Raw genomic sequence first — 13,424 nt, 5'->3', positions numbered from 1 at the left:
TTTTTTTTTTTTTTTTTTTTTTTAATTTGGTTAGAAGGGGGGTGGGTGGGGAAGCGAGAGGGGAGGGCTCGAGAGCGGGGCGAGCCGAGGAGAGGACGAGGAGAGCGAGCGAGCGAGCGGCTCTGCGGAGATTTGGAGTTGCACTGTCTTCCCGGCTCCTCTCGCAGGACGGTTCCCTCCCGAGCCGGGCAGCGGGCACCGCCGGAGGCACGCTGCTGCCAGCGGGGGAGGCGGGCTGCTCCGCCGCGGGCACCCGGGCACGGGGCTTCCACCCACCCACGCACACACACACACCCGCACACACCCCTTCGCGCTCACACACACACAGACACACACACACGTATATGTTCGTGCGGGCGCGTTTTTGGCTGCGCTGGAAGTAGCGCGCGGTAGACGGCGAGGAAGTCTCGGCAGCCTTCTCTGTCGCCCGCGCTGTCAGGAATAGCGGCGTGAGAGGAAGAAAGGCCCTGGGGCACTACACCCTGCCAACGAGTTCCCCGCACCAGCCAGAAGGACTCCAGCTACATGGGCAAACGCCTGGACCAGCAGCCAATGTACCCCCAGTACACCTACTACTACCCCCACTATCTCCAAACCAAGGTAAGGGCTGGCGGGGCCGGGCGCCTGGCGGGGGATGGAGAGCGGAGCGGCGCGAACTGCGGGCTCGCCTCTTTGGCGATTTTTTCTGTCTCTTCCTCGGGTTTGGTGTTACACAGAGCCGAGCTGGTAGGCAGAAAGCAGGCGTGAGAGAGGCAGGAAGGTTACTGTCTGCCCTCCCCTTTATTTCTTTATTTCTTTTAATTTATTTATTTTTTCCCAAGGGCTGCTGGCGTCGGCTAATTCCTTTTATTGTTTGGGGAGAACAGTGCGGTTAACGCTATCGTAACAGCGGGCAGGTAGTGTGTTTGTTATGGCATGGGATAAAGATTGCTCTGGACAGCATCGGGCATGAAACACTTTTGGTGGCTCTTCCAGTGATCTCTACAGTTTATCACAGCTTAAAACCATTTTGCTGTTAGAAAAGCTGTCTGTGGCAACTCAAACTTTTAATCAGCTCAGGAGGAGATGCTGTGGAAATCGGAGCTTGGAGCTGACTGACTGTAAATCTGATGGAGTTTGTTTCAGTGCATTGCACTGCTTTTAATATTTCATTAAATATCGAGGATGATATGGCTGTACTCTGTTGCATTTAGAAGGTCTAGAAATAGAGGATAACTACTTTTGGAGAGTGTATCCGAGCGCGGACATTTCCGTTTTCTTTCTTCTTTCCTTAATAAATTTTAAAATGCCAGCAGACTGAAAAGCAGGCCTGCCTCTCCTAGAGAGGCTGAGTGAAGTCTATGCTACCTGGCCATGAGTTAGTTAATTAAAGCCTTACTTTTATAATGCCATTGTATAATAGTCTGTTCCGTGAAAAGATTTCCTGTGTGACCAAAGGACAGTAACAAAAGAAAGCCCTAAACCGAAAGTTTGCAAACCCTGTCAGGACACTTTATTTGGAGAACAGAAAAAGGAAAAAATACAAGGTGAAGTGTAACCTCACAGCCACAGATTAACAGTTTCAGTAAATAAACGAACATCCTTTAGGAGGGAAAAGCCAAGGCAGGGCGCGCACACGTGTGTGTGGCACTGTGTGCACATAGACATATTGCGCTTCTGTGGCAAATTTAACACATGGGACATTTGACGTGTGCATCTGTGTGTGGTGAAGTGCCACAAGGGAGGCTGACTTCTCCAGACTTTTGGTTTGAATCACGTTGATCTGGTTGCAGTTGTGAAAGGATAAGTTATATTCCTTGTTAGTAAAAATTACTTTCCCATTAACGTTTATAGCCCGACTACTCCATTATATAAATTAACTAATTGTAAAAACTGTGATTCAGGCTGGTTGGAGTTGTGATGACACCAGAAGCACTCAGTATGATTACAGCCTTGTAATTCATGGCAGGGTTACCTCTCACTTCTTTGCGTGTTTCTTTCACTGCATCATGCAGATATTTTTTTTTTGGTATAAAATTCATCCTTTTTATAATTTTGTATTTTGGAGTGAATTTTATCATTTCTCCCCCCTTTCCTTTCAAGGTCAATCCAAATAGCATTTTACCTTTGTGACCATTTAGTGTGTAATGTTGCTGTTGCAGCAGCAGCCTGTCACTAGCTTGACTGCAATATTGCCTATAGCTTTAACTGTTTGGGGGATTGGGGGATGTAGGCTGATGCTATTCCTCAAAACCTGGCAAGCCAAGGACATGAAACAATTGATGGTGTTTTTTTGAAAGAACAATAGCCTCAAGTATTGGAGGAGATATATTGGACATTCCATGCCTTTTACTCACGTAGCTTACATTTTGCCAGTTGTCCTTTTTTTTCTTTTTTTCTTCATTTTTTTAACTTTGTAAAATAAGCTTTTTGTGAAAATTAACCTTATATTTGAGCTTACAGTAGAAACAATAGCTTTTCTGTACCATGACTTTTTTTAACCCCTTGCTTTAAAATATAACTTAAATGCATTTTTATAGCCAGTATATAAAATTATCAACCCTGTGAAAAGTCATGTGCATCTGTCTTGGCACACTTGCACTATTAGAGTAAGGATAGGTAAAATTTTAAATCGCTGATACATTTTAGTTTTTTTTCTTATTTTGCTCGGTCCACAGTTAAGCGTGTACATAAACTCTAAATAATAAACACACATACACGTGCATATATATATACATATACAGATGCAAGTATTTCTCTTCCATAGACCATAAGACTTTAAAGCAGTGCAGACAGGCAGCATCTGGATTTTGTTACCTTAAAGCTAGCCATCAGCTTCTGGGACGTTTTAAAGCAGTTAGATCCATTGTATGTCTAAAGCTAATAGTTGGGTAATCAAATAATCTTGTGGTGGAGAGCTGTATCTTTTATCATCCCTATTGGAGCAACACGTATAAATAAACCTTTGTATGATTCCAGCCGGTCTGAGAACTTCAGCTTCTTATTTTCCAAAAACTGTTCTTTGTACCAAGCATGGTAGGATTCAGCTCTACAGAAAGAATGTGTTTTTATGCTCATAGTCATGCATGCTGGGGGGGGGGGGGGTGTGCATTCATTTGTCATCAAGAAAGAAATTCTAAGCTTTCTTACAGCATTTCTGTACAGCTTCTGAAATTCAGAGTGGCAGCGTGTTCAACAGGCAAAGTTGGAAATCCATGTTCCCCAGTGTGTTTGGGTGAAGTGCTGCTTTTGCTTTGCTTGTTTGGTGAAGTTGCCTTGGTTCTCCTTTGAGAAGTACCTCATTACAGTACATCACGTCCTTCTCACGGGGGACCACGGAGCTGCGCGGGATTTCAGCCTACAGTCTGTGTGTGTGTCTTCTAACATGGCTAGCACGTTGTTGTGCAGAAAGGGTGTAAATGAATAGCTATATGGGTAATGGGATTATAAATAGAAAAAATGGATTCCATATGTTTGTCTGATTGCTTTAACTTTTTAGTGTTTTGTGGCCTTTTGTGGAACACAAAGGAGGCACTCATTCAATTTATTTGTGCTCCTTCATTATCAAATGCCACCACTGTACCTAAACTTTAATTTCAGGTTTAGGAAAAGCCATTGTCATCCAAAAAAGAAAAGGACGGGAGGATGTGAATCCTTAAGAGACAATCGCAAGGAATTTAATACATCTCTTAAGGACAAGCACTGAGTTTGAGGAAAGACATAACCTTATTTCCGTTTTGGTGTGATGCTATCTGACAACTTCAGTTTGAAAGTACAGTTTTGGAACTTCTTTAGACAGATGCTGAGAGTGGGGTCCAACTGGCATAGGAGTTTATTTCAGAGTAAGTGTTTCTGGTTACTGTTGTATGTGAAGCATGGTCTTGTGTTCTTGTTGCAAAATACATTGCAGGGAGGTGGTTCAGCTCGTGTATATCTGATGAGAATCTGTAGTACTTTTAAATTTTTTTTCAAGATATTAAGAGAATTTCCTTAGTTGCATCCTTGCTGATGGTGTAACTACTCAAACAGCTGGTTTACAGGAGTATGTTGTAAATTGTCATGTAAAATGTTAATGGTGCCAAATCTTGCGTTATGGTCTGAATTTCTTTTGTTTCTTGCTTGCCAAAGCAAATTCTTTTCTCTTTGCCATTTAGCACAGAAGAAAACAAAAATAAGCACTATGAAATATCATGTAATGATGTGAAAAAGGGGAGAAAAATATTAACTCTGAATATATTTGAAAGAGTCTTCTTGATTTAGTAGATGATGTGTTTTATCTTTGTCCTCTGCAGCTTACGATTAGACCTCTTGCTGGGGTCAGCTTTCTTTGCAAACAGCCTACTGAAAAAGCCTGAATCACTTGGGTAGAAAGGAGGAGGTGCCACAGTTACCTGTAAACAGAAATTGTTTGGTTTATGATCTCTATACCTGCACTTGGGGTAAAAATATGCCAGTTAAGCAGCTATTTCCGTGCGGTTTGCTTTCATGCATTCTCCAGATATTTCCTACTTATTAGTCATGGTTTGGGTCTGGTAGTTTAACTCTCATGGTGTTGACTCTGTAACCCAGTCAGATGGCTGAAACACCCCAAAACGAAAGACAATGTTTACAGTACCCACAGTACCTCTTCATCTCTATGTGCCCTGATGCACGTGTGAACACGGGCGAAAGGACAAAGTGTGATTTCCCAACACCTACCTGAATAAAACCCCTTCTCTGTGGCTGTGAAAGGTATTCAGGCTGACCTGCAAGCAAGAGGGCTCAATGAATATGTTCCTGAAATGACAGATACGTGCCCCAGCTGAGGAAAAAAACAATTAGGAAGTTCAAACAGGTGTACTCAGAAGAGTTTAAGTTTGATATAGTGATTTTATGGGCACACATTTGGGTGTGTGTTATGTCTCTTTTTTGACGTTTTTTAGGGCATCTTTTGGCATGAGGGAATTGGGGACTTCTTTCAGCTGTGTGGCATGACCATACCTCCCTCCTTGCTCCATCACCGTCTTTTACAAAGTGTGTATTTGGAGTCAGTGCAAAGCTCTTGCCTCTCTTCACCTTGTACCTACCAATCCCGTGCTCTTTTGTCACTCACGTTTCTGTTTAGTGGGTTTATGGCATTCCCCACTTTTGACCATCTGGCCATACAGAAGGCCTTGAAGAAAGCGTTCCAGATACAGAGATGCCTGACAGGGCTTCTCTGGCTGGTAGTGTTCAGATTGTGTTTGGTGCCTGGTGTGAAGCAGGGGTCAGGTGTAAGGAGTAATTCATCAACCACACACTGATTTCAGGCTGCATTTCCAACCATCTGCAGCTTGGATCTTTGCCAGAGCTCAAAAGTCTAGCTGGAGCCCATGTGATCGTGCCAAAGTGAAGGCAAACACTTGCAAATAGAGAAATGCATTTCTAGGAATGAAGTTTGTTCGCACTTAGCCCCTGTTTGAGTCAGTATGTCACAGCATGTTTTAAATGCCTCAGAGAGCTGCCCGAAAGGAATACAAATTCATTTAAATGCCATTTAAAAATATTTCAGCCTGGCTATGATTTTGATAGTAATATTAATATCTAGCTCTAGTATTTGCCACCTGGCTTAAACAATAAGGAAGATAAAAGTTTTGTTCCTCTGAAAAATGCAGAAATATATGAACTCATTTGCTTTTCATGTATCCTTGCTTGCCTGGATAAAAATAGTTTTGTTGTTTTAAGGGACATTATGATATGTATTAAAATGGTGTTAAATTTCTTGATTGATCTTCTTTTCATATGTTGCCTCCATACAAGTCTGTTTAAATTAAAAACCAACCAACCCACAAAAATACCCACAAAAGACAGCACCACATGAAAAAAAAAAAGCAATAAAAAAACCGAAAAACCAACAACAAACAAATAAAAACCCCCAGACCAAACCTGTGGAAAATTCAAATTCTTACTACTTCAAACACTTATGTATTATGATATTCTATGGCTATTTATTTTGCAAGCAGATATTTTATTTCTGTAAAAAATGATGGAAGTTGCAAGCATTTGCCAGATTAGGCTACAAAGATCTTGCTGTGGCGAGTGCTGTGTGTTAATAGTTATAATTTAGAATGCCTTATACAAGGTGCCCTTTCAAAATAAAGTGCAGTGGTTCAGAAATGAACTGGTTTGGTTTTTAATGCATGAAGTCCTTTCAAAGAAAGCATGATGGTATGCTTGCACTTTAATTCAAGTATCTTGGTAAAAATCATCAGACTGTTGGTTCTTAAATTTTCATGAATTAAAAAACAGATAAGAAAGGATGCATTTCAAGTAGGATGTCTGAGTTCATTTCAGGTCTTGCTGTGAGAAGTCTGTATAGTATTCCCTTTGCATATAATTGCAAGCAGCATTTTCTAATTCAATTTAATTTTTTTAAATTTTTTTTTTTTTTTAAAGGGGTGGAAAGTGAATTTTCCGCTATTATACTCCAGGCGGGGACTTTGAGTTTGCTTGCAAACAACACCATTCCGGACTGTCCAGGAAGAGAAGCAGACTTTTCTAAAAAAAACCAAATAGTCTGGTTGTATTTTTTTTTTTTCTTGAAGAAAAGAATTTTAGTGCTAGAAATTTTATGTAGAGAGGAAAATAGTTAATGTGTCTCAAGAACTTGCTTCCAGTGCTGCATTAAAATTGTGTTTTGTAACAGTCTCATCAGCTACAGCTGTATGTGATTAAATAGTGTAATATCAAAAGCATGTGTGAATAAGAGCTTTTATGATATAGTTGTTCCATACCAAAGACTGCAGATGGGCAGAGAAGGGAGTCAGAGAACAGTGATTTACTCAGATACTGTCAGTGCCTGTACACTGAGTATTCCTGTAGCGGTGTTTTGCAATTGCTTTCCCACTCATATGGGCGGCAAGATTGGGTAACAAAGGGAAGTTTAGAAGTAAACAGTTTTACAAAGAGAGCTATTCTAAACAGTCAGGTATCAGCCTAAGAATGGTGTCTACTGATGCAGAATGATGTACCATGTATTTTAAGTAGAGGATTAACAATAATATTATTGAATAGAAGTTATAGTGAGAGGGATCTGTTCTGCTTCCTTTGAAAAATCAATGAAAAAGATTTGGTTGTCTTCAGCAAGACAGAATCAAGCCCACAAAGCACATACTGATCACCATGGCAAAACCAGGACAGCTGAACAATATACAGTTTTTTTTTTAAAAATACAGTCACAAAAGAAATAAAACCAGTCAATCAGAATGATTCTACATCGTGCAAGGGGCTGAGGACATACCTCCTCCAATACTTAACAGCATTTTGTGTTTGCTGTGGCTATAATCTCTATTTAACATTATTTATCCTGATTTATATTTTTAGAGAATGAGCAGCTTAAACCAGATGTTTTGTCTTTCTGTCTGTTTCTCTCTCTGCCAGTTGAGATATGATTTATACAGAGCAGAAGTCTAATTGCCATAGGAGATGTCTCACATGGAGCCAGTGCCTATAATGAAGATTAACAATTTCTGTTAGAGACTAAGTGCGGTTAATCCGCAAAAAGTGGAGAGAGAGCTGGTTTTGCTTTTAGTTATACAATTCTTAAAATAAAAATACTGTGTAGCCTCTTTGAAATTTGAAACAAGTTAGTTTTCTGTGCAGGTCTTTTCTGAGGATACAGTGTTTCTAAATGGAGAAGTGAAGCAAAGGTTGCTTGTCCTATCTGTAGCTGCAGATTGGAAGCTCCCGTTGAAATCCTCAATCATACTGTCTTTTATATTTTGTTGGTTTACAGCAAAGTCTAATCTCTTCTCCTAGAAGCTTTTTATTAGCTGAAAGACTTCAGGTCTAACATTGTCAAATAAGAGAAAAACATTATTTTTTCTGCTTTTTGGATGGAAAAACTTCTTTTTTTTTTTTTCTTTCTTTCTTTCTTATTTATCTTATTTGGTTTTGGGCTAGCTTGCAACCATGGTTGAAATAAATTCCCTCTCTGCTTATTTGTTGTAAAGTCAACGTTAGTATCAAATGTGGTAGTTTATTAAAAAGCAAATATTTACATTTTTAAGTGCTTCATTTGTGGTATATTTATGCAGGTGAAATTGTTTGGACAGATTTTCTATGAGGATTCCTCTGTTAATTGTGTTAACTTCATTCAGATGCAAATGAATGAAATAAACAACCTGACATATATAGATCATAGTAGAAGCCAGAAGATGCGTAAGATTGCATGTTTACAATGTAAAGCACTCTGATATTTTGTTCCTTGTTGGTGTCTTCCTGACACATGTTTTATGGTTAGTACCATGTGGTTGATGATGATTTATGGGCTGTCATGTTGTGGAAGTGATGTCACTCCTGTGTGACTCAAATTTATTCAAGAAGATAAGTTGTTGAACAGATTTGTATTCCCCCCTCCCCAAGTATAAATCAACCAGCAGTTTGTTTTTATTCTGTGAGTTTGCATTCATGGACTAAATCCTGAAGCTGTGCTTGAATACTCTGCTGCAGAATGTGGTGGAGTAGAGAGGGAAAGTCTTACTGGGGGACCAACATGATGTTGTTGTATTTAATTGATTGCTCATTTGGCTTCTGTTCCACTCCCTTCCCCACCCACTTTCACAGCCCTTCCTCTGCCTAGCTATATTTAGAGCCCAGCCAGGCCAAGCCATTCAGAGCTCAGTATCGACGCTGCACAGGAGCCTGACCTTTCTGCCTCATGCCGGTGGGAGATGGCAGGACTGGATCCGCCATCAAGTCTCGTGTGTCTTGCCTACGAGAAACTCTGGTTATTTGGGACAACATGTGATGCAATCTAGTTGCCTTCCTGGTGGAGAAGCTGGCAACCTTCATGCCAGGGTTACGGAGGACGAAAGGCAGACTGAAGATGCAGTGGATAGGGCAGAGGGCTGTTCTGGATGTGCAGTCCCAGAGTTGGCAAAACCTTGAGGTGGTGCATTGGTGATAAAGGGACACTAGGGAACTTCAGAAGGAGGCGTTTCACCAGAGGAGGAGATAAGGGAGCCTGGTGTACCGTTACATCACAAAAGGTTTTTAAAGCTAGGTATCCATAGTTACAACAGGAGAGTTAAAATCTAGATTTCAGGGACTCACCTGGTGTAATGTCCTCCTTCCCTTTAAAGAAGAAAGTGTTTAGCAGTTCTTAAAGCTGGAATGATATGCCTGTGTGAATTCCCCGGTGTTCAGAGAGCTGTCTGTTTAAAGTTTGCTCTAGTTTTCCCTCTTGTTCTAATTTTTCCAGCTGTGGAAAAAAATGGCATTGCAATTCTTAGCCATATAAGGGACTTGTTAGTTTCTTTATGTGGTTGGGAATTGTTTCTCCTTTTGGTCTTCAAAGGCTGTTGCTGCTGAATATGCTTTAAAGGGAAGGAACTACTTGCTTAGACAAAAGCTGCAATCCTTATTTCTTCTCTTTCTCACTTCTTTCTGACCTTTTGTTGGGGTACATGCATATAAATAAATTCTGCTTTTTGGTGTCGTGCAAGTTGATGGATACTCTTACAAAGAGAGAAGCATAATGGGAAATGCAGTCTTCATTTCTGTTCTCTCATTTTGTAGTGATGAATTTGGTTTGGTGCCAGTTAGTAAGTACATGACCTTTCCCCTACATCTTTTGATTCATGACAGGGAGTGTCAGAGCTGAGTTAGTGATCTCTCGTTACAGCCTTTAACAAACTATGAAATATTAAAAATGAATTAGGTCACTTGGAGCTCGGCTAATATGTCAGTGATGCAGGGTGGTGATTTCATATTAATGAAGCATAACACACAGCTTAAAATACAAAATTCAGATTTTTGTGAACACAGACAGCAGGGACGTATCGCTTTTAAGTCAGGACATTTTTATCTTGAAAATGTTATCTTTTAAAGACAAACCAAACAAGATATTTTGCAAAGATGGTGTTATCGGCCACATTCGTTTAATGTTCATTCCAGAAAATCGTATCAGCCTCAGCCTAATTGGAGCTAAGTTTTTCAGTGTATTTACTTTAAGATCACAACTGCCGACAAGACTTCTTTTAGTATCAGCTGAGATGTGTCTACACAGCTGTCGCTGTTCTGCTTAGCTGCTATACACAACCCGATAATCTACCACATGTAACTGAACGGTATAATATACACTCGTTTGGTGTGCAAATGACATTTCTGGAATTGTTTAGTGGAAGGGAGACTGGCAATAAAAATATGCTGTGAATGGTACAATGAATAAGGTGAAAAATAGGACTGATAGCTCTTAGACAAGCCTCTGCCTGGTTTTGCATTCATGAAAACTACCTTTAATACCACTCTATACCTGCAAGACATCAGAAAAAAGTCAGAGGCACTGCAGTCCTTCAGATGTTTGACAAAGCGTGCAGCAGGATTTGGTAAGCTGAAAGCTTTACCTAGGCTGTATTAAGACGACATTTACTGTGTCAAGGTAGAGCTGCACTAAGTGTACTGTTAAACAATCCTTTGTGAAAACAAGCATAAAGCAGACATATTGCTGTGGCCTTTAGCAAAGCAGCTGGGAACTTCCTGCCTGGGGGAGCATTGCACTCCTTGGATTTTATGTTTGTGCTCTTTGTGTCTCTTTGGAGCTTTTGCATCCTAAAGAAACGCACTGTTTGGTCCAAATATTTCCATGTCCTTTTTGGTGTTGTTTTTACTGTGGGTGTCAGCTGGTGGTGCAAGATGGGATAATAATAAATCTGGCTGATGTATGGTGACTCCAAGATGGCAGTAATAGTACACGCTGAACAATGACGTGTCTGTCATTGCCTCACAGATACAGGTGTGCAATGCACTGAGTTGTCTTGAATTTTGAGATTATGGATATAATTCCCGTCTCTAGGAACAGCTGTGAGAAAGTTGTAGACTCCTGGCCCACCAGGACGTATTTGTTATCTGTGTGATTTTTAGAAGCCTTGCCGACCACTCAGTTTCTGCTTTATATCTCTGCCATTTTATGAAATCACTGTAATTGTATACAGTTGTCCCAGTGCAACATGCAATTTCCTGTAGTTTGAAAAGCTTTCAGCTTAAGATTGTCTGAACTTAATAGCATAAACATTAATTTACTGTGTTAGATGGGTTATTGGGTGTTTTTCGCATGCATAAGTCAGGTAGTAATTGTGCTGGACAGAAAAAATAAGTTTTGTTTCCTTCACTGTCTGCCCTGCTTTGACTTAAATGGATCCCTGGTGATGGTAATACTTAGCATGTAGCAGTCATTTCAATTTTCGGTGGGCTGTATAAACATTAACTAATCTTCAGAGCCCATTCTGAGAGGTGCCTTAAACACCTTATTTGCTCATGCAATGGCTGCATGCAAATAATGACCTCAGCTTTCAGAAGGCTATACTGGATTATCAAGAGTTGGGGGATAGGCTTGTGTAGCATCCACATTCTTTGGGCAGAATCTGGAGGTGGGGAATGTTGTTGCTGCTTCACGAGCAAATGCGGTGCATGAGAGCTGTAAGAGTGGAGACAAAGCTGGAAAAAATAAAGGGAAAGCATTTTCAGAAGGTGGCATGTTTATCTCTGGTTATCCAGAAGTGTTGAGTGCCCACATCTTTAGCAGATGAAGTTCTCAAAGACATTTGACACTAAACCCAATATGACTCCCAGATGTGCATCCAGAATTACAGAGCACTTTGCAAGACCAGTTACCTGAAGCAAGTGCCTGAACCTTCCTACTGGTTCAACATTACACCTTCCTCTTGAGCCTTTCTGCTGGGAAAGGGGACAAATGGAGCAGGGTGGGAGGAGAGGAATTCCCTCTCTGTGTCCCCAGTGTTGGGGAGGGAGGTTGACTGCAGTCCTGCTAAGGTGTCTGAAAAAGATGTTTGTGGTGTTTGACCAGTGCTATGAGGTGCAGATCAGGCCCCAACTTGGAGTGTTTTAGAGATTTGAACAGTGCTTGGCCCAAATGTTTCCAGAAGACAAAAACTTAGTAGGCACCTGGACAAGGATGCAAAGGACTTCTTCATTCTTTCAAGTAGAAGAGGGAAAAACACTTTCCAACAGTGCCTGTGCACAGCCCCCAGTCCCACTGGCACTTGCTGGCTTTGTTAGGCACTGATGGGAAAGTTCTAGAAAAACAACTGCCACAATTCCACCAACATTGTGCAAAGAAACTGGTCTGTGTTTGAGTCCTTCAGGTTCATTTTTCAAATCTACAGCACCCTGTTAATCTCCAAGGCAATAGCAAATAATTTATTTATGGATGGGTGTTAGCTAAGTAGTAGTTGATAGATACAAAATTGTCACAGCCAACTGGCTTTGGTTTTCTCATGTCCAACATCGTGTGCCTTGCCAGGACTTACTTTAGATTTTCTGTTGTCATTACTCTTTTTATTCTTCTCACCTTGGCTTGTAACAGTATCATATGTGCTTCCCTCTCTGTTGTGTTGGAAATAGTTGCATTTTTAAAAATCACAGCTTGTTTGGCTCAAAGGTACTTCGTGGATGGGAGAGAAATGATGATATTCTTGATGCTGATAACTTCTTGTGTCCCAAGGGTTTTGTTTTAAATGTGTGAAAATATTACAAACAAGGGTTGATTATTGGTGTTTTAAAACTGAACAGGGAACTGTGCCAATGGCCACAAAGATGTAGATTGTGATTTTACAGTGTATGTTGAGGAATGAAGTAGGACTGCCATGCTCCAGCAACAGCCGATGAAGTAGGCGTTTATGCTTCATCTCTCCTGGTCTTTTAGCAAGGGAGTAAATTATTAGTTGTTTATTATTTCTTAACCTTCAATGGGTGACTTCCTTTCTGCGCTAGTCAGCTATTTTGAGGTAGAGATAGGTAGATTTTATTTCCTTCCTCCTCTTTCCCTCATTCTCATTTGGTCTCCAGATGGATTGTCAGGTAAGTTAAAGCCTTCTTTTTTACCAACCTGAGGGTCAAAGAGGTGATCTGATGCTTAGGTGACAAGAACAGACCTTGAAAAAGCTGAGATATAAGGGCATCATTACAATGAAATGAATATAAGGAAAGCCAGAAGCTTTATTTTTATTCAACAATTTGTCCATCATTTGTGATTTAACAAATCTACCTCTTTACCAATGTCTTTGATTTTTTCCCCCCTTGTTTTGTTTTTTTTTTTCCTTAGCCTTTTAAGAGCTCTGCTGGTTCTCATTTTTCTTTCACCTAATTCTTATGTGTATGCCATGGTGTTTGTTCTACCATTTGACCATCACAACTATTTTGTTATTTTTAGATACTGCCATTGTATTTTCTAAGCCAGTCATACTCTTCCTCTCTTTTCTTTTTTTTTTTTTTTTTTTAATGGTATTTTACTGTTTGCAGACTGCCTCTGACTGTGCAGTTTGGTTGTGCTGAGCTGCATACAAAACCAGGGTAAGAGATAGTCCCTGCCTGCAAGAGTTTATGAGCAATGTAAATAACGCAGCCTCACAAAGGTGGGTAGGAACAGCAACGGAGAGAAGTGAAGTGCCTGGTGGGAGGCTGCATTG

General features: G+C 40.5%; 1 protein-coding gene across 5 annotated transcripts in view; it reads left to right on the top strand.

Annotated features, from left to right (window-relative positions):
* RBMS3 (RNA binding motif single stranded interacting protein 3) overlaps nt 1–13,424 on the top strand; it is a 710,181-nt gene that overhangs the window by 264,102 nt on the left and 432,655 nt on the right. For 2 of the 5 annotated variants that reach the window (XM_042042921.1, XM_042042920.1), the window contains exon 1: nt 73–600. The exons of the other annotated variants lie outside the window; for them this stretch is intronic. In XM_042042921.1, coding sequence (XP_041898855.1) covers nt 526–600 — 75 coding nt within the window. In that variant the 5' untranslated portion in view covers nt 73–525. Of the gene's footprint in view, nt 1–72; nt 601–13,424 lie in introns of those variants that run through there. 5 annotated transcript variants of the gene reach the window in all.

This window comes from Corvus kubaryi, unplaced genomic scaffold (genome assembly GCF_017639235.1).
Source record: "Corvus kubaryi isolate FWS band 111438036 unplaced genomic scaffold, C.kubaryi_AGA036_p1.0 37398, whole genome shotgun sequence".
In the NCBI taxonomy this organism is placed as follows: Eukaryota; Metazoa; Chordata; class Aves; order Passeriformes; family Corvidae; genus Corvus; species Corvus kubaryi.
This window is presented reverse-complemented; position numbering and strand designations above follow the sequence as displayed.